Source organism: Salarias fasciatus, chromosome 20, assembly GCF_902148845.1.
Source record: "Salarias fasciatus chromosome 20, fSalaFa1.1, whole genome shotgun sequence".
In the NCBI taxonomy this organism is placed as follows: Eukaryota; Metazoa; Chordata; class Actinopteri; order Blenniiformes; family Blenniidae; genus Salarias; species Salarias fasciatus.
Window position 1 is genome coordinate 33,028,781 of NC_043764.1, and position 22,821 is coordinate 33,051,601.

The 22,821-nt window shown below is 49.3% G+C and overlaps 2 protein-coding genes and 2 non-coding genes across 6 annotated transcripts; all 4 read left to right on the forward strand.

The window, feature by feature from the left end:
* The first annotated feature begins 2,826 nt into the window (after positions 1 to 2,826).
* Positions 2,827 to 7,393, forward strand: rpl10 (ribosomal protein L10). Of its 2 annotated transcripts, XM_030118730.1 has the most exons (7): positions 2,827 to 2,968; positions 4,160 to 4,218; positions 4,797 to 4,904; positions 4,996 to 5,134; positions 6,153 to 6,315; positions 6,874 to 7,025; positions 7,243 to 7,393. In XM_030118730.1, exons 1-7 carry the CDS (start codon positions 2,946 to 2,948, stop codon positions 7,376 to 7,378), a joined length of 780 nt encoding a protein of 259 aa, XP_029974590.1. In that variant the 5' UTR covers positions 2,827 to 2,945; the 3' UTR covers positions 7,379 to 7,393. The 2 variants fall into 2 exon arrangements, with proteins under 2 accessions (XP_029974590.1, XP_029974591.1); XM_030118731.1 differs by lacking the exon at positions 7,243 to 7,393 and having other exon boundaries at positions 6,874 to 7,077.
* On the forward strand, positions 4,260 to 4,391 carry LOC115408932 (small nucleolar RNA SNORA70). Its single transcript, XR_003933817.1, has one exon. It is a non-coding gene; the product is annotated as a small nucleolar RNA SNORA70 (small nucleolar RNA).
* LOC115408933 (small nucleolar RNA SNORA70) lies at positions 6,696 to 6,827 on the forward strand. Its single transcript, XR_003933818.1, has one exon. It is a non-coding gene; the product is annotated as a small nucleolar RNA SNORA70 (small nucleolar RNA).
* Positions 7,394 to 10,318: 2,925 nt separating the features above from the next.
* dnase1l1 (deoxyribonuclease I-like 1) lies at positions 10,319 to 18,950 on the forward strand. Of its 2 annotated transcripts, none has more exons than XM_030118728.1 (9): positions 10,319 to 10,428; positions 14,103 to 14,261; positions 14,663 to 14,751; positions 16,223 to 16,312; positions 16,418 to 16,530; positions 16,615 to 16,727; positions 17,152 to 17,309; positions 17,388 to 17,484; positions 18,311 to 18,950. In XM_030118728.1, exons 2-9 carry the CDS (start codon positions 14,112 to 14,114, stop codon positions 18,470 to 18,472), a joined length of 972 nt encoding a protein of 323 aa, XP_029974588.1. In that variant the 5' UTR covers positions 10,319 to 10,428; positions 14,103 to 14,111; the 3' UTR covers positions 18,473 to 18,950. The 2 variants fall into 2 exon arrangements, with proteins under 2 accessions (XP_029974588.1, XP_029974589.1); XM_030118729.1 differs by lacking the exon at positions 10,319 to 10,428 and adding an exon at positions 10,816 to 12,960.
* The last annotated feature ends 3,871 nt before the right edge of the window (positions 18,951 to 22,821 follow it).

The window sequence follows — 22,821 nt, forward strand, 5'->3', positions numbered from 1 at the left end:
CTTTTTTGAGTAACGGACCCCAACTCTGCTTATCTTGTTATCAATATCAGTAATAACTCTAATGGTGCGTTCACACCGGACGCGTCGTGAGCGGCGCTTTTCTATGCAAAGTCTATGGTGGACGAGCGTCGTGGAGCGGCGGGCGGCGGGGCGGCGCGTCAGGAGCGTCACGAGCGTCGCTTATCGAGCGTTTCGAGCGTCGATGCCCACGACGCTCGTCCCCGGCGTCAGGAGCGTCATGAGCGTCGCTTTTTGAGAGTTGGGAAAACTGAACTTTCGACGCGCTGCCGCTGAGCGTCAACCAATCAGAGACGATCCCTCCGGTGCTACGTCACTACGAGTGATCCGAGCACTGATGCGGGCCGGCCAGTGTTGCTAACTTGACGACTTTCTCGCTAAATCTGGCGACTTTCCAAAGCCTCTTGGCGACGTTTTGTTGTCAAAAGCAACTAGTGACAAATCTAGCAACCTTCTCCGGTGCTCTGGAGACGTGGCAGGACGTCTCGCTGCTGTCGCCCATGAGCAGCGGGTGCTGCGTGAGCCCCTCCCCCGTCCCAAAGCGCTCACAAGCGGTCAGTCTCAGCAGCGCCCCCTGCTGCAGGCAGAGCAGAGAGGAGCAGAGCAGCCAATAGCCACTTTTCCGACGACGACGCGGTCTAGCTTTATTTAACAAATAAAGCCAAGCCGCTCTCCTGATGCGATCCGCCATAGCTGGAAACAGAAATCAGCCTCCAGCGCGCCAATTAACTGACGTGCGTCAAGAGCGTCGCGAGCTTTGTGACCACCCGGTGTCAAGCGTCGTGTTTGAAGCGTCACAAGCGTCAGCTTCGAGGCGTCCCGAGCGTCGACGACGCCCGCGACGCGTCCGGTGTGAACGCACCATAAGGAGAGAGAAGGCAATAATTTTGCTCCTATTGAAGATGCTATAAAAAAGAAATTTAACTGTTGGCTGGTAAGAGATTTATTGATATATAGAAGAGTCTTACTAAGTAAAGCAGAAGGAATGTCGAGAGCTTCTTATGCCTTCAGCTCATTACATGTCTCCAAATCTACATGTTCACAACTATAAAAATCCCTTTAAGTTTATATGGAAAAACAAACCTCATAAAGTGAAGAAAATAGTTCTTGCTAATCCTCTAGCTGAAGCAGGACTAAATGTGCTGACATTTGATGTTTTTAATCAAACGATAAAAATAAATTGGATCAAAAGATACCTAAAAAGTGTTAACAGCTTATGGAACTCCATTCCTAATTATCTTTTCCAGGAGGTGGGTGGCCTTAATTTTCTCTTGAAATGTCCCTTTTCAATAGGAAAACTAATCAAACTTGCAAACTTTCATCACCAAGTTTTACGATGCTGGCAGCTTCTATACAAACACAATTACTCTCCTCACCACTGTATATTGTGGAACAACTCTTATATTTCACTCAGAAATAAGACTTTGTATTTGAACAACTGGTTTATGAAGAATGTAAACACTGTAAAACAACTCTTAAATGATAATGGTGCGTTTTATGACTGTTAGGACACCTACCATTTTGAAGTTTCCAAACGAGAATTTCAAACAGTGATCAGATCGATTCCTTACAATATAAAAGTTCTTGCTTGTAGCATTCAGAGCACTACACTCTGCTTTGGAGAGCTCTATGTCCATAAATGTCATGGATTTGTTGAATAAAAAATGCTCAAATAATTTTGTTAGAAGTGGTCTAGAATATATCTCAACTCCAGCTTGTATCGATCAGTATGTCTGAATAAAAAACAATGGAACACAGTCTTTTTAATGCCTCATAGGTATATACTCACAAATAAAATAGAAGAATTTCTTTATAAGATCGTCCATAGATACTGTCCTGTTAAAGCAAATGTATGTTGTTTTATATCAGAAATAAATAACCGTTGTAACGTTTGTGACTGTGAAGGAGAAACTGTCAATCATATATTTGTTGATGTTGTTCCTTTTGGTTCCATTTAGAAAGCTATATCTCAAGAATATTTAAAAAAGAAACCATACTCAAACAAATCAGATATTTTACTTTACTTTAACAACCCTAATTTCTCTGCTGATGAAATATACATCATTAATCTGATTTGTATGCTAGCAACATTCAATATTCATAAGATGATTTGGCTAAAGAAATTACCCTCCTTTTATGTATTTGAAACTATAAATTTCCAGTTACCTAAAAACTATTGAAAAATTAAATCAAATGAATAAAAAATTGATAAAAACATTAAGAATCTTAGAAAAATACAAATTTATTACCCCATCCTAGCAGACACTTTATTTTTATTTTTTAGGTTATTGTATTTCTGTTTTTTCTTTTATCTTTGTGTTTTATGTATGTTTATTGAAATATACCTTTCTAAATGGAATTACCATGTGATGTTTTTCTGAAATGAAAACAAAAGACTCCAAAAAAAAAAAAAAAAGGGAGCTGCGTGTCCGAATCGCCAACGGATTCAGGACTCTATAAAGTCCACTGTGTAGTCCAGGGGTCAAGGACACAGTGTGGACACCAATGACCCCCCGGTCCACCAATTCTATACGTCATTGGTGGACACACTGCCTGTATTTCTAAATGCAACAGTGAAAATACATTTCCCAGAATTCTCCGCGACGTTGCGTTCACGATACCAGATATTGTCGCTTTAAGAAACCCGTTTGATTTTATTATTTCTTCCATTTTCGTGAGTTTTGACAACTAAAATTAAATATATATATAAAAAAAAATGTTGTTAAAGTCTAAAAAGATGATTTCCTCAGCGCGGCTCTCCGGATATGACGCAGCGGAAGTGACGTCGTCTTCCTTTCCTCCATTAGGTGAGTGCGTGGAGCAGCGCGGCTCTTCTGCTCGGTTCATTAAACTGAAATAAAACCGTTTTTTACGCCCGTGTCGGCGCCACTAACGCGGGTTGTCGCTTTGTTCTTCAGATTGCAGCCATGGGCCGCCGTCCAGCTCGCTGGTGAGTCTCTATCGGGTAGTTTAGGCCGCCGAACGGCCGCCGCGGGGCCGGGGAAAATGGCAGCCGAGCTCCATGTGGAGCTGCGGGAGGAGGCCGCGGACTCAGAGCGCCAGACCCGGGCTTACCGCGGGAGCCGGCTCCGTGTGGAGCTCCGGGAAGTCTGAGCCTGACCGGGTCTGAGCTCCAGGAGGCTGACCCGGGTTCAGATGAGGGCTTGTCTCGTGGAGCTGCCGCTGGTCCTTGTCCTAAAGTGACCGCCTGTCCTGATCACATCAGAGCCGCGGCGGTGGGTTAACCAGCAGGTTAGAGCTGGTTAACCAGCAGGTTAGAGCTGGTTAACCAGCAGGTTAGAGCTGGTTAGTCTGACCCGCTGGGCCAGCAGATGACTGTAATCTGGTCAGATCTGGTTTCCTCCGGACGCAGACATGATGGGACTTCAGTAGGGGAAGTGGTTAGCTGGGGATCAGAAGTCCCCAGGTTCGGTTCCCACAGCGGACAGGTCAGCATTGAGGGGCCCAGCATGACCCTTGACCCCCATCAGATCCTCACTGAACCCTGGAAATAGTCCGGGTACATTTGGATAAAGGATTAAAGTGACATTAGGTTAATTTAATTTAGAGGAAGATATTTAAATGAGAGAACTGCTGTAAATATATCAAGTTCTCTACAAAGAACCCGACTGACCTGAGACACAGATCCAGACGGTTCTCAGGTTCTGTCTGGAACCTGTGATGTTTTTAGGCTCTAATCTGATCTGAGAAGAGAACAGCTCATCACCACAGGATCTGCTCTCTTTAAAGGCTTCAGCAGGTTTGGAGAAGACAGTCTCAACACATGGTGCAGGAACCATGCTAATGCTAATGCTAACGGAGTCCTGCAGGGGCAGCGGGCCTCCACCCTCAGCAGGCTTCACCAGCTGAGCCAGTTACAGTAGAGGGATTGAAGAGGGTCTGAATACACTTTATACTGGAGGGATGATGTTTAGCTACCCCCCCAGGCCCCCCAGGCTCTCACTGCTCCAGCACTCAGTCTTCAGGCCTGAAGGACCCCTGGTTTAAACCGTGCGACTGTAAACTGAACTGTTCTCGTGTTTAGAACAGTTTAAAATAGTGAAGTGTGGGGTGAGTGAATCTGAAATCTGTTTTGTGTTGACACGGTGTCTCCTGCTAATTTAAATTCTGTCTTCCTCAGTTATCGGTACTGCAAGAACAAGCCGTACCCGAAGTCTCGTTTCTGCAGAGGAGTCCCCGGTAAGACCTGCGCCTCGGTCCGAGCTGCCGTGGAGCAGCGGCTGCAGCTTATTAAGCCGACCGGGCCGCTGCCGTGCGGCTCCGGTGTGCAGAAGCTGCAGACAGCGACTCTCTGGTTGTGTATGTCCTCAGCTGGGCGGTGCTGAGTGCTTTAAGGGACCATTGAGACAAAGTCTGAGGACGGAAACCCCCTGTGATGTCTGAACAGAGCAGAGATGGTAGAAGTGTCGGCAGGCTTCATTCTGGATGTCAGCTGTGCTGACGCAGCCTGTCTCTTCTGGCTGCGTCTGTCCTGCTCTGTCTAGTGAACATCTGGTTCACAGCCACCATGAAGCTTCCTCTCATTAGTCAGTCATCACTCAAACACACCTGGTTTTCAGGGGTTTCTGTGTGAACGCCGTACATGTGGGACTGATCCGGGGCCAGCCTGTTGGAACAGTCATGGAATAAAACAGTAGAAAGCTGGTTTAAACTGAGTGTGGAGCTGCTTCCCGCCAGGAAATGTTTTTCACTGCTCAGACACCTGCAGCTGGGACTCGTGGTCGTGCTCCTGTTCTAAACTTCTCCATCCTCCACAGATCCAAAGATCAGGATCTTCGACCTGGGCAGGAAGAAGGCCAAGGTGGACGAGTTCCCCCTGTGTGGCCACATGGTGTCTGATGAGTACGAGCAGCTGTCCTCGGAAGGTGAGCGGTTTCCCTTCCAGGCCAGCAGGGGGCGGCAGTGTTCTGAACCCGACGGTGCTCCGTAACCCGGCCGGATCTGTTCTGTCTGCAGCTCTGGAGGCCGCCCGCATCTGTGCCAACAAGTACATGGTGAAGACCTGCGGCAAGGACGGCTTCCACATCCGCATGCGGCTGCACCCCTTCCACGTCATCCGCATCAACAAGATGTTGTCCTGCGCCGGAGCCGACAGGTGAGGCCTCTGCAGCGCCCGGCCCGGGCCCTGGACCCCGGAGGACCCCGGAGGACCCCGGAGACAGGCCCTGGCAGCTGGCTGCGGTCCTGGGTTCTCCCCGGTCCTCGTGGGTCCAGGGCGTCTGCACGGAGAGAAGCTTCCTTTCTGACGGGGTTTAACCTGTACATCGTTAATACGATGGACAGAGCTTTCATGGCGTCCCCCATTCCGTTCCCAAATGCCGTTCTGCAGACTCCAGCGAGTCCAGCAGGACGTCTCCATATTGAACATTTGAAACCGGATGTGAATGTGATTGGTCCAGCCCGTCACGTGACCGCATCACGGGGACAGAGGAGACGCTGTGATAGGACGATTTATGCAAAACTTTAACTCGTAATATAAAATCAAGAGATGATTTATCTGAAACCAGAGTCTGGTGAAGCAGCAGGTTGTAGAAACTAGAGACAGAGACCAGAACCTGTTCTGAATCCAGGAGCTTTATATGTTTATTTTCACTCTGAAAATCGACGTTTTTGAAAGGGTTCCAGTGAGACCGGGGCTCTTTTTGAAACCAGCATCATCGCCCCCTGCTGGAATTCCTCTGGAATTACAGCTTTTTTGCACTTCTGCGTCATCCTCGTGTTGTGAGCGGAGGCTGGCGCCTGGTTTAACCCCAGTCGCTCTCAGGACACACAGTCAGGGACTCCTGCAGGACTCGGTGCTGCTAAACGGTCCTGCTCGTGCTCAGATGGACCATCAGAACACTGTTTTCTCCAGAGAGTCCTTGTCCCGGTCCCCGGTCCAGACTCCTGGTCCTGGTAGGTTCAGACTGCCTCAGCTGGGTGGTCTGTTCTCATGTTCTCCGTGGTTTCACTGTGAAAACAAACGGCTCCAGCTGGTGGAGCCGCCTGAGAACAAGATGGGTTTGAAACGTCCAGGTTCCTCGCTGGTCTTCAGGCTGCTGCTGTGTGAACCAGGACCAAGGTCCTTCAGCCCAGGCCGTCCCATGACCCCGTCCTCTGTCCTCTGTCCTCAGGCTCCAGACGGGGATGCGTGGCGCCTTCGGGAAGCCTCAGGGCACCGTGGCCCGGGTGCACATCGGCCAGGTCATCATGTCCGTGCGCACCAAGACCCAGAACAAGGAGCACGTGGTGGAGGCTCTGCGCAGGGCCAAGTTCAAGTTCCCCGGCCGTCAGAAGGTAGAACACACACACACACACACACTGAGATGAACGGTTGCACTGGGTGAGGAGGAGGGGGAAGCTCTGAGCCCTGCATGAGGACAGCCTTCTTCTCAATAAGACTCGGTACAGACTGACGCATTAAAATGTACTTTAAAGAAGAAACGTCTCTGTGGCCTGAAGCCAGACGCTCCGGAACAGTTCAGACTCTGTCAGCTGTTCTGTGTGATCAGGACTCACCTGGCGAAAGATCCATCAGTGAGGTGTTTTAAAAAACACTCCGCGGCCCGTCGGGAGGGAGGGGGCGCCGCGGCCCCGTCGGGAGGGAGGGGGCGCCGCGGCCCCGTCGGGAGGGAGGGGGCGCCGCGGCGCGGCCCCGTCAGGAGGGGGCGCCGCGGCTGCAGCTTGTTAAGCCGACCGGGCCGCTGCCGTGCGGCTCCGGTGTGCAGAAGCTGCAGACAGCGACTCTCTGGTTGTGTATGTCCTCAGCTGGGCGGTGCTGAGTGCTTTAAGGGACCACTGAGACAAAGTCCGTCCGTCCGTCCACTTCCTGTCTGACCTCTGGCTCCCCCTCAGATCCACATCTCCAAGAAGTACGGCTTCACCAAGTTCAACGCCTGCGACTTCGACGACATGATGGCGGAGAAGCGGCTGATCCCGGACGGCTGCGGGGTGAAGTACATCCCCAGCAGAGGCCCGCTGTCCCGCTGGAAGTCCCTGCACGCCCAGTAGAGGGCGCCGCGTCCGCTCAGCGTCAATAAAACACGCTTTGACTACAAACCCTCGGTGTCCCGCCTGGTTCTGTGACCCGGTCCCGCTGCAGAGCCCCTCACCACTTCATCTGGTTCAGATTCTGCTGCTGTACCTATGTATGTTCATTTTTAAACGTGGTTTTGTTAGCTGGTGTTTTGTGGTGAAAAAGGAGAAACGACTTTGTCCTCTCAGACTAGCAGCTGTCTCCGTCCTGCCAGGTGGACTCAGACTCTGGTTGAGTTACTGTCAGGCTGAGACGCAGGAGGAAGCTTCAGCTTTCCGTCAGAAGCATTCAGGTCTGTTCATCCTCCACCAGAACAAGAACTAGGTTCGGCCGCCTCGTCCTCCTGTCTGAACTTTCTTCGGCTGGGTGATCGAGAAGTCTTCTGTGATTGGTCAGAATTTCACTCAGAGCCGCTGCAGAGACCTGCTTTCTTCAATGCAGCAGAAAGCTCCAAGTTTTCCAACAGTCGCTCATGAAGTCAGCTGAATTCGTCTTTAGCATTATTTAACTGTCCAGGTATTGATTACATTACTTTGACCTCTTTTAGTTTAACAAAGTGTTACTAATGTTCAACGGGGAAGTGAGTCTTTTGGTTTTTTATACATTAAGAATGATTCTGGACTCAGGTCGTGTTTTAAACTGATTTTATTTAATGACTGAAGTGAACACATTTCCAAAGGATGGATTTCATGACTCCGATAACACAATGGCTTTATTATATTGCCAAGATACCAACAACACTCCATATCCCCTGAAAAATAAAAAAAATCCAACCTGCACAGTCCTCACATCTCTCCATAAAATAATGAGCCAGAATTTAAAAAAAGATATATTTCTGAATCAAAGTTCTTTAAAAGGCATGGCAGAAATTATTCACATCAACTGTTGTATTTAAAATATTTTTTATTGGATTCTTGATTTTAACATTACAGTTTTTCACAACTGCTAAAACACTAAACCCCGCTGCCTGAACCAGACTCTCAGGGGCCTAAACTCATTTTTCGAATCAAACACTCTTTTGGCAAAAACTTAAACACTGTTCAGGTCCTATGCTCAATTTTCAAAACCGATCTGCTCTTTTTTGCAAAACCTGAGACACATTCTCAGTCACTAAACACATTTCACAACATTTTTGCAAAATTATAATCACTGGCAGCTAAATATGAACACAACTCCAACACAGCTGTCATCTTTTACACACAACAGCTCAAAACTGAACACACATATTTCTAATGATGTGATCAGACCAAGTGTGCACAAAGACAAGATGCTGGAGACTGAACCTCCAGGACCGGGACCATGCAGGAATGTGCTTTGGTTTTGTTTGTTTTGTATTTATTTTTTGTTATGACGGTCAATTTGACTTAGATGCTTTTTTTTTCTAAATGCATTTCAAATACGTAAAATAAACAGTTTCTGTGCACTACACACTCTGAAAACTGCTGGTTACTGTAAAAATAACCCACATTGGGTGAAATTGCTGACCCAGCGCTGGGTCCAAAAGGGACCGAGCCAAAGCTGGGTTATTTCTACCCAGCTGTTTGGGCTGAAGCTTTGACCCTGATGCTGGGTCAAGATTTATCAGCAGGTCTGGGAAGGTTACTTTACAGTAAAAATGTAAACCCTTAGAATTCAGAAACACGTGCCCTCTGCCCTGCAAGGCTGTCAAACCCTCCACTGGAAGCCAGCTGGGGCTCAGGGCAGTTCATTGACAGGGAGAGGAAAAGATTTGAACTAACAACCTCACAACTGCTATTCAACCACTCTACCAAATGAGCCACAGCCACACATGAGAATAAGGAGAGGGATGTCATGTGTCTTTTCCTTCTCAGCCATTGCAGTCATCTTCTGTGAGAACACAGGACTCCAGTTTTCTGTTGCGTTTGTTGCCAGAAGTCTCCACATGCAAGAAGGAGAAGGAGCTGCAGGACTGTTCAAAATGGTGATTTTGTTAAAATCATCAACTCACTCTGCTGGGTCGACACAATTCATCTAATTTGGGGTAAAAGTGACCAAATCTGCACAAAATCTAGGGCTAACCAGGAAATGGGTTAATGGGAAAAGAACCCAGCAGGTTTAAAAGTGAGGACTGCTGCTGTGTCCTCAGTTATTTCATGTAGTGTCTAATGAATGAGCTGAAGTGAACATGTTTTTACCTGCTGTGTGTGAGATCTGAACACATAGTGTGGTTTTGATCACAAGAGAAGTGGTTTTGAGGCGATAATTCGATTTTGACAGTAATGTCTGAGGTTTTTGTGAATGTAGTGTGGATTTTTGGATTTGTGTTTAAGGTTTTGAGAAAATGGATGGAGGTTTCAAGAAACGTGTTTTAGCAATTGTGAAAAACTGTAAAACAGCTTCTCCTTCAGCTGAGACTGGATCTGGAGACGGATCCGTAAAACACAAGACTCTTAATTCCTGAGGATCTGATGGTCAAAGAAACGAGTCAAGGAGACATTTAAATATATAATTATTTTATAATAATGTAAAAATAAAATACATGTTAATTATACACTGGAATGTGCATAAAGCACAAATGAGTTTTTCATTTGGGAGAATTCATTTTAAAAACATGAACACAATAAATTGATTTAAATTGATATTGGTGGAGCAGCACATATCTGTCGCTATTGTAACAAGTGTGGCTCAGCATACCCTGATATTAAGTTTTGTTTGTTTTTTGGGGGGGGTGGTATTACTGGCTAAATAGAGGAAAATTAGAATATTTAATAAAAGATGATCTTACTATCAGATCTCTGATCTGTTTACCATCAACAACCTGCCTTGTCTGGAGCCATGAAAAACAGAAACTTTTACAGTTTCTCCAGAACAAAGATGGGCTTACTTCTATTTATTTTATGCACAGACAAGAGATGAATTGATCACTAATACCTGAATGAGGACGGTGAAGTGGTGAATTGTGTTGAACCAGGAGGCTGGACTCCTCTGTTCTTCATCAGGTCTTCCATAAAACGCCATGGTTTCCACTGTGAGCCATGGCCTGTTGCTGGAAACATCTGGAGGAGGAGCCAGCACGGAGGGGGCGTGGCCTCGGAGTTCTGCAGCCTCTGAAATGTGAGCTGTCAGGAGAACGTTCTCCGGCTGCTGGATGACGTCATCCTGACGAACTTTGTTCGCTTCTCATGGAGAAAGTTTAAGGCTTCAGAAAGAGCCGGTCCCTCATGGACATGGAGTTCTAGAACCTTCATTTTGTATGTTGTCTGTTCATTTGCCCCCCCCCCCCCCCCCCCCCCCCCCCCCGCTGCCCTCCTTCCAGGATAGGTGGGGTCAGTTTCAGCATTTGCCCCTCCTCTTCCTCTGTTAACCCTTCATCTGCTCCACTCTGTCCCAGTAAACAACAGGCGGACGAACAGGTACGTCTGTGTGTGTGTGTGTGTGTGTGTGTGTGTGTGTGTGTGTGTGTGTGTGTGTGTGTGTGTGTGTGTGTGTGTGTGTGTGTGTCAGTCACAGCAGAAGGCGATCAGCTGTCCCACAATAGACCTGATCCTGATCCAGAACCACAACCCAGAGACAGACCGCTGCTGGAGACTGGATCTGATCCTTAGAACAGAAGGAACCGTTCTCTGCTCGCTGTAGAACAGAAGGAACCGTTCTCTGCTCGCTGTAGAACAGAAGGAACCGTTCTCTGCTCGCTGTGGAACAGAAGGAACCGTTCTCTGCTCGCTGTGGAACAGAAGGAACCGTTCTCTGCTCGCTGTAGAACAGAAGGAACCGTTCTCAGTCATCAGGTTCTCTTGGTTCTCATTCGTCACTGAGTCTGAGATCAGTTTCTTTACTGCGGTGGCTCCACAGCTCCTCCTGCTCTGGTTCTAGGAGCTTGGTTCTCTGTTGTTGGTTCTCTGTTGTTGTTTTGGTGTGTTTGTGGTTCTCTGTTGTTGTTTTGGTGTGTTTGTGGTTCTCTGTTGTCGGTCATGTGTTTGTTGGGTCTCTGTGGGTCTCAGTGGAACCAGAAGTGTGGGGTCCTCTGCAGCGGATCAGAACCTCATCAGTCGTCACCATGACTCCATTATTTCGTCTGATTCATGTGATCATCGGGTTCTGTTTAGAGAACTTCTTCCTCCTTGATCATCTGCTGTCAGAGGAACCGTCACTCCTCCAACTTCAAGATGAGACTTTCTTCAAGGTTCTAGTCTGTTAGTTTGAGACAGGAGCAGAACCGGGTCTGTTTCTGCTGGTTGGTGCTTCGTCCCTCAGGTGTCCACTGACTCTCACAGCGTCTCACAGGATCGTCCTCAGGCTGAGGGCCATGCTGACCCACTTCATCTTGTCCCAGTCCTCAGTCCTCAGTCCTCGGGCCTCAGGCTGGGACGGAGACGGGTGCTGGGGCCCGGGACGAGGCGTCCTCAGTGAGACGTGGGTTTTCACATCCCGTCGCTCAGAGGAACAGAAACCAGAGCGAGTCTCGGTCAGCTGATCGCTGGAGGCCAGGACTGTCCCTGGTCTTCAGGCGCTGCCAGTCTGTCTCTTCACACTGATCTGAGCTCGTTAGCCGTTAGCCGTTAGCCTCATCAACAGGCGCTGCTGATATGATGAGGTATTGAGCAGATCCTTTAAAAAGCAGATATTGATTCACCCTTCATGACGTTCCACTGTGAAGATAAGGATGTTCTCAGGATCCTGACTCAGAGGAACCGGCCGGGTCCCGCTTCTCTTTGGTATTATTATCAGTTTCATGCTGTGGTTTAGGTTGAACTCAGACTAAACTTACTAGTTGTTACTTCAGTGTTACGACAGCCAGGACTTGTAATTTGACACCAGCTTGAGTTTCTCAAAATAAGGACATCCTGTTGCAGCCGCTGGTTTCCTGTCGAATGAGCTATTTAAGGGTATTGAACCGTCACCTCCAGCACAGCAGATACCAGGAGGTCTGCTTTCTCTCCTCTGTCTGTGGAGTCAGTCCATCCTGGATCTATAGACTCAGTGAAGACTGAGGGAAGGTTCTAGAATCGAAGTCTTCAGATATTTAAGATGCAGAAGAAGCCGAGCTCCTTCCAGCCTCTGAGGACTGACATCAACAGTAATCAGCTCTGAGATCTGCCTCAGCTCAGCTCAGCAGCCTCAGCAGAGAACAACCAGAAGAGCCAGCTGCAGGCTGCCGACGGGCAGATGTTCAGCCGCCAGCCGGGGTCAGCCGCACATCCATCCAGCTGCACATCCATCCAGCTGCACATCCATCCAGCTGCACATCCAGCTGCACATCCAGCCAGCTGAACATCCAGCTGCACATCCAGCTGCACATCCATCCAACTGCACATCCAGCTGCACATCCAGCCAGCTGCACATCCAGCTGCACAACCAGCTGCACATCCATCCAGCTGCACATCCAACTGCACATCCAGCTGCACATCCATCCAACTGCACATCCAGCCAGCTGCACATCCAGCTGCACAACCAGCTGCACATCCATCCAGCTGCACATCCAGCTGCACATCCAGCCAGCTGCACATCCAGCTGCACATCCAGCTGCACATCCAGCTGCACATCCAGCTGCACTTCACATCCAGCTGCACATCCAGCCAGCTGCACATCCAGCCAGCTGCACATCCAGCTGCACATCCAGCTGCACATCCAGCTGCACATCCAGCTGCACTTCACATCCAGCTGCACATCCAGCCAGCTGCACATCCAGCTGCACATCCAGCTGCACATCCAGCCAGCTGCACATCCAGCTGCACATCCAGCTGCACATCCAGCTGCACATCCAGCCAGCTGCACATCCAGCCAGCTGTACATCCATCCAGCTGCACATCCAGCTGCACATCCAGCCAGCTGCACATCCATCCAGCTGCACATCCAGCTGCACATCGGGCCTGCAGACCAGAGCTGGAACCAGAGAACCTCTGCTTTCCTTTGTGTGGAACCGATGAAGGTTTCTGGACTGAGAGGTAAGACGAGTGACTTGACTTTACTGAGAACAGAACTCTGAACGCTTCATGGAAACAGGAAGATAAACTCTGGTGCTGCGTCAGCCCCAAAGGAGGAAACCAGCAGGAAGTCCTCAGACCAGCACCGCTGAGTCATGACCAGAACAGACCAGAGCAGACCAGAAGGGACCAGAAGGGACCAGAAGGAACCCAGAACAGACCCAGAAACAGACCCAGAACAGACCCAGTCACAGGTGGACTGACACCGGCCCGGGTCAGGACCAGAACTGACCCAGAACCGGAGTCACAGTCCAAATTAGGGCTGTGAAAAGATTCATTTTTTCAGTGGTGATTGAAGCCAGAATTCTGGTTAGAACCTTTCTTCATTTTGAAATCTGCATCTGACGTAGGCTCTGTCGTAAGTTGGTAGACATGGTATTTTATTTTGAAGGGGAATCCAGCAGGACGTTCATTCTTTGTGCTCATTTGTTTCCTAACTGAGACACTCTGCTGAGGAATATTTTATTTTGGGCTTAAAACTGCCTTCACATGCAAAACAGCTGATTTTTAAACATGCAATTCAAAATGTGATTAATGTGGATGTCACATGTGATTAGCTGTGGAGAGGGTTCAGGTCTGAGCTGTTTTTAGGTTGAATTCATTTAACAGCTGGTGGAGCAATGTGGCTTCATGTGTTGTAATCAGATATAATATTTGACACATTTCTAACATGTAGAAGGGTCAGGGCAGGCTCCGTCCTGCAGGGTGAATAAACACATCTTCCCCAGGAATCCTGCAGACCCAGGCTCATCTGGACTGCAGGACAGGCACCAGATTCCAGACTACACGTTGAAGGGTTGGCTAGAGGACTGGATGAATCACATCTAGAGGAAACTTGCTTATCGTTTAGTCTCAAAGTTACATTGAAAGTTTTCAGAAAACAATGAAAAACAGCAGCAAAATTGCCTGAGGACAGTCTGCTAGTCTGAGGACAGAGGAAACTACCATCTGTCACCTCCAGATGTCACTGTATGACAGCAGAAAGCTGCTGCAGAAACCAGGAGACCTCCAGCAGGAATGAGAGTGCAGCTCTCCAGAACTCCAGGGTTCCACTGCAGAGTTCAGAATGATCCTGATGTGTGTCGATTCTGGGTTCTCTGCAGGTCGGAACCATGAGGCCCGCCTCGCTCCTCCTGCTCTTCTTCTTCGTTGGTGTCAGTGATGTTTATGGAGGATCCGACTTTCGAGTCTGTGCCTTCAATCTACATAACTTTGGAGAATCGAAGTCGAAGAAGGCTGACGTCATGAACATACTGGTCAAGGTGTGTGTGTGTGTGTGTGTGTGGGTGTGTGTGTGTGTGTGTGTGTGTGTGTGTGTGTGTGTGTGTGTCTGAGTCCAAGGAACACTGTGGTAGAACTGGGTCCTGAGCTTTGGAAGTAGCCTATTAACCTATTGAAATGCAATGACAGGAAGGAAGGAATGTCATTATTCTGAGACAGATACATCACTTTAACTGGACTTTTATGATAAGATGTTGATTTATTTAAGTTGTTCAGATCCACAAACCCTCAGAAAGCTTTTTAAATCACCCAAAAATATCATGCAGAAGCAAAGTGCTGTCTGACAGATTGACTAAATACTGAAATCAGCTGACATCGTCTAAAACCGTCCCCCCTCTTCCTCCTCCCCTCCTCCTCTCCTCTTCCTCCCCTCCTCTCTCAGATCATCACTCGCTGTGATGTGTGTTTGCTTCAGGAAGTCAGAGACAGTAAAGGAAAAGCGTTGCCGCAGCTTCTCGACCAAATTAAAAGGTGATTCTTCATTTTCATTCTCACTGTTTCTCATTTCTGTGCAGTGAAAGTGCTGTGAGAAAGAGGTGGGGGGAGGGGGGGGGGGGCAAACACTGTCACCTCTGGTTGTCTTTCATTAAACTTGGAACTGTTCGGCGCCATCAGGCTGTGGTGTTGTCGGGGCATCGGACCAGAGGCGTCGGTGAGACGGCCTCCTCCGTCCTTAAAGGGACACATCTGGGACCATCTGCAGTGAAGCGATGGGCCTCAGTGGCCCTAAGCCTGAGCCCTGTGGGACTCCAGAAGACAGAATCAGCAGGGCGAACACATGGTTGTGTCTGCTGGGTCGGACCTGAACCACGTCAGTGCCTGACTGCTGATACCCTCCAGCGGTCCAGGTAGACGTCCTTAAAGGTGCATTAAGGAGTTTTACAACCTTAAAAATACTTATTTTCCACCATAAATATGTTACACATTTTTAATGATGTGTCCAATGTGCCCTGACATATTCATTACCAGAACCTCTAACAGCGCTAAATTGTCACTTGAAAGTCACAGTGCCGGTCCGGCACCAGAGTTTTTTTGGGGAGAATTTGAAAGGAATGACGTAATGCGCGCTCCGGCTGGTTAAGTTTCATTTTGTCCGCCATTACTCCACCAGATGCTTAGTGAGCAGCAACTGAGCAGGATCTTCCAGAAAGTCAGAACAGACTGGCTTCTAGCACTGCAGCTCCACACAGACTCCACCAGGGAGAAGACACTTACATTTTACTGGAGCGCTACTAAAAGAGCGAGGAAGGAGTTCCTCTCTCGTGCACGTGAGCCACAGGCAGGAGTCTTTCACTAAGCTGCATTACGCCCAAGGCCTGCAGGGGGCATAAAACGTGCAAACTCCTTAATGCACCTTTAAACCCCGATCAGCACCGGTGCTGTGTAGTTTAAAACCAGACTGGAAACCCTCCAGGATACTGAGTCCGTCCAGGTTTAGCTGCAAATGGACAAAACTCTTCAAGATATTAGAGATAAAAGGCAGCATGGAGAAGGGCCTGAAAGCAGACAGAACAGCCTGAACCAGGCCAGGGTTCTGGAGAAGGGGTTCCCCCACAGCTTGTTTAGGATCTGGGGACAACACCAGAGGACAACTTTTATTTAATGATATCTATCAGTCTCCTCTGAGTCTGGTTCTGCAGGTTTCTTCCGAGTTTGTCCTTTCTTCCGTGTCCTGTTGTTGCTCATGTGGATTTGTTCTTCTAGAAATGACTGTTGAATTGAAGTGAATGAAGGTGACAGAGTGAAACACATGAATGTTTCATCGGGTTCAAACTTTAAACTGACAGAAAACTGTGTTGATTAATGTCTTGATTTAAGCTGTTTTGCCCCACAGTTCACTGAGGTGAGCTTCCGTCCCTCACAGCCTCAGCTTCCTCCTCTGTCCTGTCTTGTCTTCTGCTCAGCCTGAATCGTCCGTCCTGTCCTCTGCTCGTCCCGTCAGGTTTGACTCCAGACACGAGTACCGAGCCGTGGCCAGTGAGAGGCTGGGCCGGACCGAGTCCTACCAGGAGCAGTACGTCTTCGTGTACAGGTGAGACCCGGTCCAGACCAGCCGCGGGGACAGAGGACCGTCCAGTGACGGACATGTCCATGCTGGTGTCTGGAAAGCGTCCTGACGGCCGTCCTCTGTGCTCAGAGCGGACTCTGCTGTCCTCACCGATCAGTATCAGTACCCCGACGACCTTCCCGGAGACGTGGACGCCTTCTCCAGGGAGCCTTTCGTCGTCCGGTTCAGAGCTCCGAGGACGGGTCAGTCCCTCAGAACCTCACCTGGACGGGATGCTGGTGTGTCCCCGCGTCCTCCGTCCCTCACGCCTCTGTCTGTGTCTTCAGCCATCAAGGAGTTCGTCCTCATCCCGCAGCACACCACTCCGACCAACACCACCAAGGAGCTGGACGCCCTGCACGACGTCCTGCTGCGGGTCATGAAGATGTGGAGGACGAAGGTGAAGAACCGTCCAGCAGAACCCTGAGCCGTCACACCGGGCCGGCCCGGTCTCGCCAACCGGCCCGGTCTCACCAACCGGCCTGCTCACCGACATGACCATCAGGCTCTGAGGACCGCAGTCCCGGTCCAGACAGACCAGGACCAGCTCCCCTTCAGGATCTGATCCAGTTCTGTTCTGTTCAGTTCAGGTTCAGTTTAGTTCTGGTTCAGTTCTGGTTCTATTCTGTTCAGGTTTAGTTTAGTTCTGGTTCAGTTCTCATTCAGTTCAATTTAAGTTCAGGTTCCATTCTGGTTCGGTGCTTGGTCCCCTCTGGTTCAGGACTGATTCTCCTCAGGTTCAGTTCTGGTTCTGTTCTGGTTCTGTTCTGGTTCTGTTCTGGTTCTCTCCCGGACTCTGAAGATTGCCTGTGTTGTGTGAGCAGAACGTGATGCTTCTCGGAGACTTCAACGCCGACTGTGGCTACCTGGCCAAGAAGAACCGGAAGAACGTGCGCCTCCTCACGGACACCAACCTGGTCTGGCTGATCCCGGAGGACACGGACACCACAGTGCGCTCGTCCACGTCCTGCTCCTACGACCAGTGAGGACGGCGGGAGACGCGTGGTCCGGGGTCAGGGGGGCGTGGGGGGACCCTCAGTGACCCGTCTCTTCTCTGCAGCATCGTGGTTCACGGAGACGCCTTCAGCAGAGCCGTGGTTCCCTCCTCTGCCAGAGCCTTCGACTTCCAGACGGAGTACGGCCTGACGGAGGAGCAGGTGACCCCCCTCTTCCTGCCCCCCCTCCTGCCCCGGGGGGGCAGCTGCACCCACACAACTGCCCCACAGCACCGGGCCACGTCACTTTACCCCTTTACCCGAGTACCGCCTCGGAGAAAGTAGTCTCTAACAAGATGTAAACAACAGAGAACACACTCCACCCCCCTGACACCCCACGTTCTAATGAAACTGATGCCAGGAGCACTGAGTACCGAGAACCTGTCAGAGCTGTGAATACCGAGAACCTGTCTGAGCTGAGAGTATCTAGAACCTGTCTGAGCTGAGAGTATCTAGAACCTGTCTGAGTTGAGAGTATCTAGAACCTGTCAGAGTTGAGAGTATCTAGAACCTGTCTGAGTTGAGAGTATCTAGAACCTGTCAGAGCTATGAGTACCGAGAACCTGTCTGAGCTGAGAGTATCTAGAACCTGTCTGAGTTGAGAGTATCTAGAACCTGTCTGAGTTGAGAGTATCTAGAACCTGTCAGAGCTGTGAGTATCTAGAACCTGTCTGAGTTGAGAGTATCTAGAACCTGTCTGAGTTGAGAGTATCTAGAACCTGTCTGAGCTGAGAGTATCTAGAACCTGTCAGAGCTATGAGTATCTAGAACCTGTCAGAGCTATGAGTACCGAGAACCTGTCTGAGCTGAGAGTATCTAGAACCTGTCTGAGCTGAGAGTATCTAGAACCTGTCTGAGCTGAGAGTATCTAGAACCTGTCTGAGCTGAGAGTATCTAGAACCTGTCTGAGCTGAGAGTATCTAGAACCTGTCAGAGCTGTGAGTACCGCCCATTTCCGCCCGTCAGACTGTGGTTCTCGCCCCTCCAGGCTCTGGATGTCAGTGACCATTACCCGGTGGAGGTTCTGCTGCGGGTGGAGAACCCCCGGGCGTCTGGTGGTGGACCCTCCCGGGCGTCTTCGCTCCAGTCCGTCTCTCTGGCCTCCTCGTGGATCGTCGGCCATCTTTTCCTCCACACGTTGACGTGCTGAGTGACGGAGTGTCAGTCCAGGACTGAGGGTCCAGGACTGGATGTTCCACGCAGTACAGACGTTCTCTTCGTCACTTCATCAGTCTGGAGCTCCTCAGACAGCTTCATTAATTTATTGATTTCATGAATCTGACCAGCAGCTCCTCTTTGTTTCTCTGAAACCGGAAGAACATGAAGACTTCAGCCTCGGGCCTCCTGTTCTCACCACCTGTTCAGGGTTTCAGAGGGATTTTGTTCTGTGACTTTTGTCCTGGAACCACTGCAGGGACACGAACCGAAGATTGAGAATCCCTGTAATCACATGTCTGTTTGATCTGAGTCCGACGTACAAGCTGCCCTGTTTCACCTGGATCAGCTTCACATCTGCCTGCTGGGACTGGGGGTCCTGCTGGGACTGGGGGTTTAATGAATGATTAAACTACTGGTTTGTAAATGTTTCTGAAGTGTTTGTATAAAGTGAGGAGCTGTGCTGCATCTGTTCTTCATCCAAACTCATCAGGAGAGACTCAAGACCTTTCCAGACCAGGATCTAAGTCACTGGTGGGGGTCTTGGGCCAAACAGTGAGTCAATGAGGAAAAACAGGGAGGACTGGAGTTTGTTGGGGGGAAAAAAAATCATTTTTTGTTTTATTTACAAAAAGTAGAACAATAAAACAAATAACAGCAGTCAAAGAGGTGAACAGAACAAACTCACAAATAACTGACAGAACTGAGGAGCCGGCATGAAAAACTGACCTAACAGAGGAGGAGGGAGCAGATACAGGGCTGCGCCAAAACAAACAGAAGAAGAGGGGCCAGTCCAGTCCGGTCAACCCCCCCTCTGACCAGCAGCACTTGGTTCAGCCCATCAGATGACTGGGCAGAATGGAAGCTCCCACCAGCAGGTGGCTCAGAAGAAAACACAATCAATCACAAACAGGAAATGCAGTGGTGGGCGTCCCTCAGGGTATGAATGTGTCCACTCCATTGGAACAGCTCAGAACAATACACTCAGTCTGAAGCTCATCACCTGAAGTGAAGCGTTCGGGGCGTGGCTGTGAGAGAATGACCTTCATGCTCCCTGCGGGCCTGGACTATTCCCCAAGAGCCTCATGAAGGTCAACTTCAGCTTTTCAGCCAGACTTCGCTCTTCATAGCAGTCCGTTTGACACTAGATATTCGGGATCTGCTGATCAGAGTCATTTTCTGGAAATCATTTCATTTATCTGAACTTTGAGTTCAGTAAACATGGAAATCAAATTAAACCAATTTGTAGAGAACTTCACAGTGAACAACACAAAGTGCCTCACAGCAAGAAATACCATGAGAACGCCTCTCCGTATCCACACAAACACACACACACACACACACACCCATCAGTAACCCGAGCTAACCCTAAGCAGACATGGCATGGCACTGAAGATGCTGGAAAACTGCTCCACTGGGGCCGTCCGCCGTGGGAGGAGTCACATGTCCCAGCTGGCGAGGGCAGCAGGACCCAAACCCCCCGACCCCGACAGACAGACCCCCAACCGGCCGGGCTGACGAGACGTTCACACACACCCCCAGCAGCGACCCAGACACAGCCCAGAGTGAAGGTGTTCAGCTGTCCTGAGTGGCAGCTGGTGGACCGGCCGGGTTACCCCTGCCATCGATGGAGGTCGATGGAGGTCGATGGAGGTCGATGGAGGTTGATGGAGGTTGATGGAAGTCGATGGAGGTTGATGGAAGTCGATGGAGGTCGATGGAGGTCGATGGAAGTCGATGGAGGTCGATGGAGGTCGATGGAGGTCGATGGAGGTCGATGGAGGTCAATGGAGGTCGATGGAGGTCGATGGAGGTCGATGGAGGTTCCATTTGGGCACACTGGCATGCAGCTCATCGGGCCTCTACCCCGGACTGCACGTGGCACGAGGTAGAGTCGCTGAGCATCATCTAAAGAGAGTCGTGCATGTGCTGGTTCAGGCGGTCTCCTGAGTGAAGGTCCTGAAGGAGACCCTCACAGACCAGGCTCCTCCTTCAGGTCTGGCTTGCTGTACGGATCACTGGCCCTCAGGTCTATCTGGAGTCTACCATCCACACACCGACGGTCTGGTGGAGCGGCTGAATAGGGCCTTGAGGAACATGATCTGTAAGTTCTGTACAGGATGGATGGAACTGGAACTGTAACTGTAACTGTAACTGTAACTGGGACCAGTGGCTTCACACTCGCAGTGCGGGAGGCTCCCCGGGCCTCCACGGGGTTTTCTCCCTCTGAACTGCTGTTTGGCAGGAGACCACACAGGGTCCTGGACCTCATTAAAGAAAGCAGGGAGGAGGGTCCAAGCCCCAGAAAAACGAGATTCAGTACATTCTGGACCATGATGCACTCTGGAGGCCATCATGGGAGAACATGCTCCAGGTCCAGGAAGGCCTGTACAACAGAGGGACCAGGTTTAGACGGTCAGTCACCACGAAGCTCTCGCAGAGGAAAAATTATCTATTATTAGTTGAAAATGGTGAGCAGGCAGCGCTGGCTCTGTGCAGGAGGACTCTGGAGCAGAGGGGGGCTGCAGGGGGGAGGTGAGGCTCAGATAGCGACTGTTTTGGAGACGGTGCAGCTGAAGTTTGTGATGAGCTCCACCAGAGCTTGTGGGAAGGCAGATTAAATCAGTCAGCAATCTTGGGAAACTAGCATGTAGCACGAATGTAGCATCTCCCCAAGGCTCCGCCCAGCTCCCACCCCATTGGAGGAGCGAACGCACTGGACGTGGGAGCGCCGCGCACGGAGTTTGTGATCTCCTCCAATGTCATTAACCTTTCTGACTGCTGCACACAACGCGCATAGCAGCGCAGCGCGCCGCTCTGCTTCATTCTATTTTTCACGTGAGCCGCGAGCGCCTTGGCAACGCGCTCTGAACCAGGGCCGGTGCACGCCACTGAAATGTACGCGCAGGGGACTGGCAGAACGGTGAAGGGATTTGATTGGTTCCTGAAGAGCGGTCCGCGCCTTCCGATTGGTCAGAGTTTTTACTGTCCTTTGGCCGCTACAGTGGTCAGATTTTTTCTGCACCTTTTTCCGTCCACATAATGTATTGACTTCTCCCAGGGGGCAGGGAGCATTTCACTCAGTATGACAGGAAGTGCTCTTGGACAACATCGTCTACCCGAGCTTTAAAGAAAAACAGTGTGAAAATATCTGAGACAGAAATATGTAGGACGACATGCAGCAGCCTGTCTGCTTCATCAGCTCCACCTTCAAACCAGTTCTTCATGAATCATCACGGAGCGGAGCAGGAAAACAAGGAGGCTCAAACTCTGCCGGGTCTCTGGTCCACATGGAGTCCCTTTGTCTTTACAGGAGCTTTAAAAGTCCAGCAGTGTCCAACATGCTCTCAGTTCAACAGTGCAAAGAGAGATGAGAGGAGCAGACTGTCTCCATGAAGACTCAGGCTGCTGAAAACCTGTGGAGGATTAAAAGTGATGGACTTATTTTGAGAAACACAACGTGAAATATTGATTTTAATGTCAGTAGTTCATGAAAATATCAGTCCCTCCCTGTGGAAAATAAAACTAAACCTAGACGCCTCGGTGTGTGTCGAGAGACGTGTCTACGTGCCGCCATCTTGGAGAGGTGGTCAGAGAAGCAGCAGTGCATGAACGAGGATGGAGGTCAGGGCTTCTCCTGCATCTGAAACTAGAAGGATTCGCTGAATTTTCCCCGCATTTCCAAAAAAATTGATATGTAAAAAACGTCACACGTGTAGCTCTGACACTGCAACAAAACAAAATCCAACACAATATAAGTGGAAAAGATGCTGGATTTTCTGTCCTCTTGTGGATGTTCTGATGAAAGCAGATCCTGTAGAATCACTTTTCACTGGTGAAGAGTTTATCAAGAATAAGATGGAGAGAGCTGGCTGTTAAATAGCGAGATAAACCCAGATGAACAGGTTGAATCTCTTCACTCTGCCTCCAGGTTCTTCACAGAAAGCACAGCTGATTCACATGATTAGCCTGTTCCTGCTGCTTCCAGCTGCTGCTGGAGAAATAACTGACCTGAGACCTTTAGGCTGAAATACATTAAATTCAGGAACTGCTTCGTCCTGTTGATCATGTTTTTTAACAAACCTTGAAAGTGATCGATCTCAAAGCTGACATGAAATCATCACATTGTTCATTATGATACATTTTGAGCTTTCAGGTATTTTATCTTCTCTGTTTTATTTATTTATATATATATATATATATATATATATATATATATACATATACATTTTTGGGTTAAACGTGTACAAATTATTTTATATTTTATTTTTCCCAATCATCCTGAACAGTTTGAGTTCATTTCATTCTGTGTGTCCTCCATGTCTGATGTTTTAAAACTGGAAT

Bases quoted from the DNA above. Each gene is read 5' to 3' on its own strand.
- dnase1l1 (XM_030118728.1), top strand. From the start codon at position 14,112: ATGAGGCCCGCCTCGCTCCTCCTGCTCTTCTTCTTCGTTGGTGTCAGT. The intron at 14,752-16,222 runs GTGATTCTTCAT...TCGTCCCGTCAG, and splicing joins CTTCTCGACCAAATTAAAAG to GTTTGACTCCAGACACGAGT. The intron at 16,728-17,151 runs GTGAAGAACCGT...TTGTGTGAGCAG, and splicing joins TGAAGATGTGGAGGACGAAG to AACGTGATGCTTCTCGGAGA.
- rpl10 (XM_030118730.1), top strand. From the start codon at position 2,946: ATGGGCCGCCGTCCAGCTCGCTG. The intron at 5,135-6,152 runs GTGAGGCCTCTG...CTCTGTCCTCAG, and splicing joins TCCTGCGCCGGAGCCGACAG to GCTCCAGACGGGGATGCGTG. The intron at 6,316-6,873 runs GTAGAACACACA...GCTCCCCCTCAG, and splicing joins AGTTCCCCGGCCGTCAGAAG to ATCCACATCTCCAAGAAGTA.